The 2310-nt window shown below is 50.9% G+C and overlaps 1 protein-coding gene across 1 annotated transcript; it reads left to right on the forward strand.

The window, feature by feature from the left end:
* The first annotated feature begins 653 nt into the window (after positions 1-653).
* LOC125526728 (uncharacterized) lies at positions 654-1649 on the forward strand. Its single transcript, XM_048702666.2, has 2 exons — positions 654-1082; positions 1181-1649. The coding sequence occupies exons 1-2, from the start codon at positions 865-867 to the stop codon at positions 1476-1478; spliced, it is 516 nt and encodes a 171-aa protein (XP_048558623.1). The 5' UTR covers positions 654-864; the 3' UTR covers positions 1479-1649.
* Positions 1650-2310: the final 661 nt, after the last annotated feature.

Below are 2310 nucleotides of genomic sequence, written 5' to 3' on the forward strand. Positions count from 1 at the left end.
TGAGGCGTCTATAGATTACTAGGAGCGTTGGAGGCAGGGACTCTTAAACGAGCGCTACACGAAAAAACAATTTCTTTTAATTGCTTAAGCGCCTCAACAAGCGTTTAGCGTTGAAGATGCCCTTATGGTAGACTCTACCTGGAGTTGGCTGAGATAAGCAAATTAATTGTATCAGCTTTCTCCATCAATACCATATGCCACGAGAGTCTGTCGATAAGAAAATGAAGCAGGCTGCGGTCCCATACTCAGCCAATCCGAGCATGGTCAACTGATAAAGCACTCTATTTTACTCGACCCGATCCCCCAGAGCCGTCGACAAACAAAGATAAGGATCCAACGGTCCGAATACGTAGCCAAAGCGTACTGCAATGGCACTATGCAAGCATAGCATACATCCCCAGGTTCCTCCCGGCTCCACCGGATGGGGACGGTCGGCACGCCTGCGGGAAAGGGGGACACACACACCCCACCCCACCACAGTGCGCGCGCAGACCCGTCGCATCCTGCAAAGCCGTGCAAGAAAAATACGTGGATGCCTTATCCCCTCGACCCACTCCACGGAGCCTGACTGCCGCCGAGATGATAACCATCACGCCCGTATTTATCATCATCGTTTTTTAATTCCTGCTATTCTATTCTGCTACGAACTGACTTCTTTATCCCGTCCCGCGCGCATCCTCCTCTGCCACGGCTCGTCATTCATTCTTATCCTCCTCCTCCCCCGGTACCTTTATAGCTTCCGATCCCCCGCTCCGTCCTCCAAGCCATCGTCCTGCTAGCACCCGTGAACTCCAGCCATTCACGCTGCGTCGATCGTTTGGTTTGGTTTCGTGCGTTGCTGTGATCGTCTGATCTGCTCGGGAGATGGAAGCCTACATGCTGTTCCCGCGGAGCAATGGAAAGAGCTGCGAGGAGGAGCAGGAGGAGGACATCGGCTGCCCGTCCGAGTCCGGGATGTCGGCGGCCGGCTCCATGCTGTCGTCGGACGAGGAGCTCGACGACGACGCCACCTCCAGCTCCGGCTCCTCCGGATCCACCGACAACTTCCAGATGTCCTCCCTCATGGCGCAGCTCCCGCTCAAGTACGTGCTCTGCCCGGACACCGCGGTTCTTTGTAGGCTCGAGCTCGATCTTGATTGAAGCTGTGGTCTGACATGGCGTTCTTTTTCTCTTGGCGCAGGAGGGGTCTGTCCAAGTTCTTCGACGGCAAGTCGCAGTCGTTCGCGTCGCTCGCGGCCGTGGGCGGCCTGGAGGACCTGGCCAAGCCGCCGGGCAAGCGGATCAAGGCGTCCCGGAGCTGCGAGGTCGGGCTGCAGGACGCGCACCGCCGGCGCTTCGCGCGCCGCAATGCCGCGGCCTTCAAGAAGGTGTCCAAAGGGCGGCTGTCCGCGCTCGGTAGGGCGCCGGCGCTCCGGCCGCTGACGGCGAGCGCGGCGAGGCCCAAGGGCTTGCCCGTGCGGGCTCCGCTCTTCGTTTAGGAGATTTCGCCCGCAGATTAGTCGTGTCGTCGGTTGTGGCGTGCTCGAAGAGCAGTTGGTGCGGTTGTTACGTGGATTTTGACATGGTAACTGACCGGAAGGTGGCCGGCTGGTCGATGGATGTGTAAATACAGAAATGAGAAACATGCCTTGTTCCGTTTCGAATGCCAACTTATGGCTCTCGTTTTGATGAACTAGTCAAAAATGTGGCAAAATGTGAAATGCTAGTTCTAAAACCAAATAACCCTTTAGTTTCACCACTCGTCTAGTAAGCAAGTTAGATATAGTATCTATGTTGTTCTTCACATTAAGGACAACTCTAATCAATCTCAAAAGTTAACTCAAACCCCAATTAACTTCCAAAGCGGGGTCCCAGAACTGTTAACTCCCCAAAAACTCAGTATATTGGAAGGTTGGTTTCTTTGAACTACGAAAACGAATATATTTAGGAACCAAAGGAGTAATCAAGTAATCAATCCCTAAAACTTAGCTCCCAATATTGTTCTTTTCCAATTTGTCTCATTATTGTAGATGTAATCTTATTTCGACTTCATTCCAACGACATACTCCTTTCGTTTCTTTATATAAGGTGTATTTGTCATTTCTTTTAGTTCCTCGTAATTCCAGTTTTAGCCCTCTAGAAAAAGAAAAATATTTTTTTTTCGATTGTGTGCATCTCTTTTTATAGCAAAAGAACGAAAGTCTCTCTCTCTCTCGATTGCATGTATCTCTTACTTTTCTGTACAAGTTGATTTACTTACCACAAACCAATATATTTGCTAAAGGTAATTTCGTCCTAACATGTGTATAATTATGTGCCTTGGTCATCGTA

This window comes from Triticum urartu, chromosome 2A (genome assembly GCF_056163025.1).
Source record: "Triticum urartu cultivar PI428250 chromosome 2A, HENAU_Tu73, whole genome shotgun sequence".
Lineage (NCBI taxonomy): Eukaryota > Viridiplantae > Streptophyta > Magnoliopsida > Poales > Poaceae > Triticum > Triticum urartu.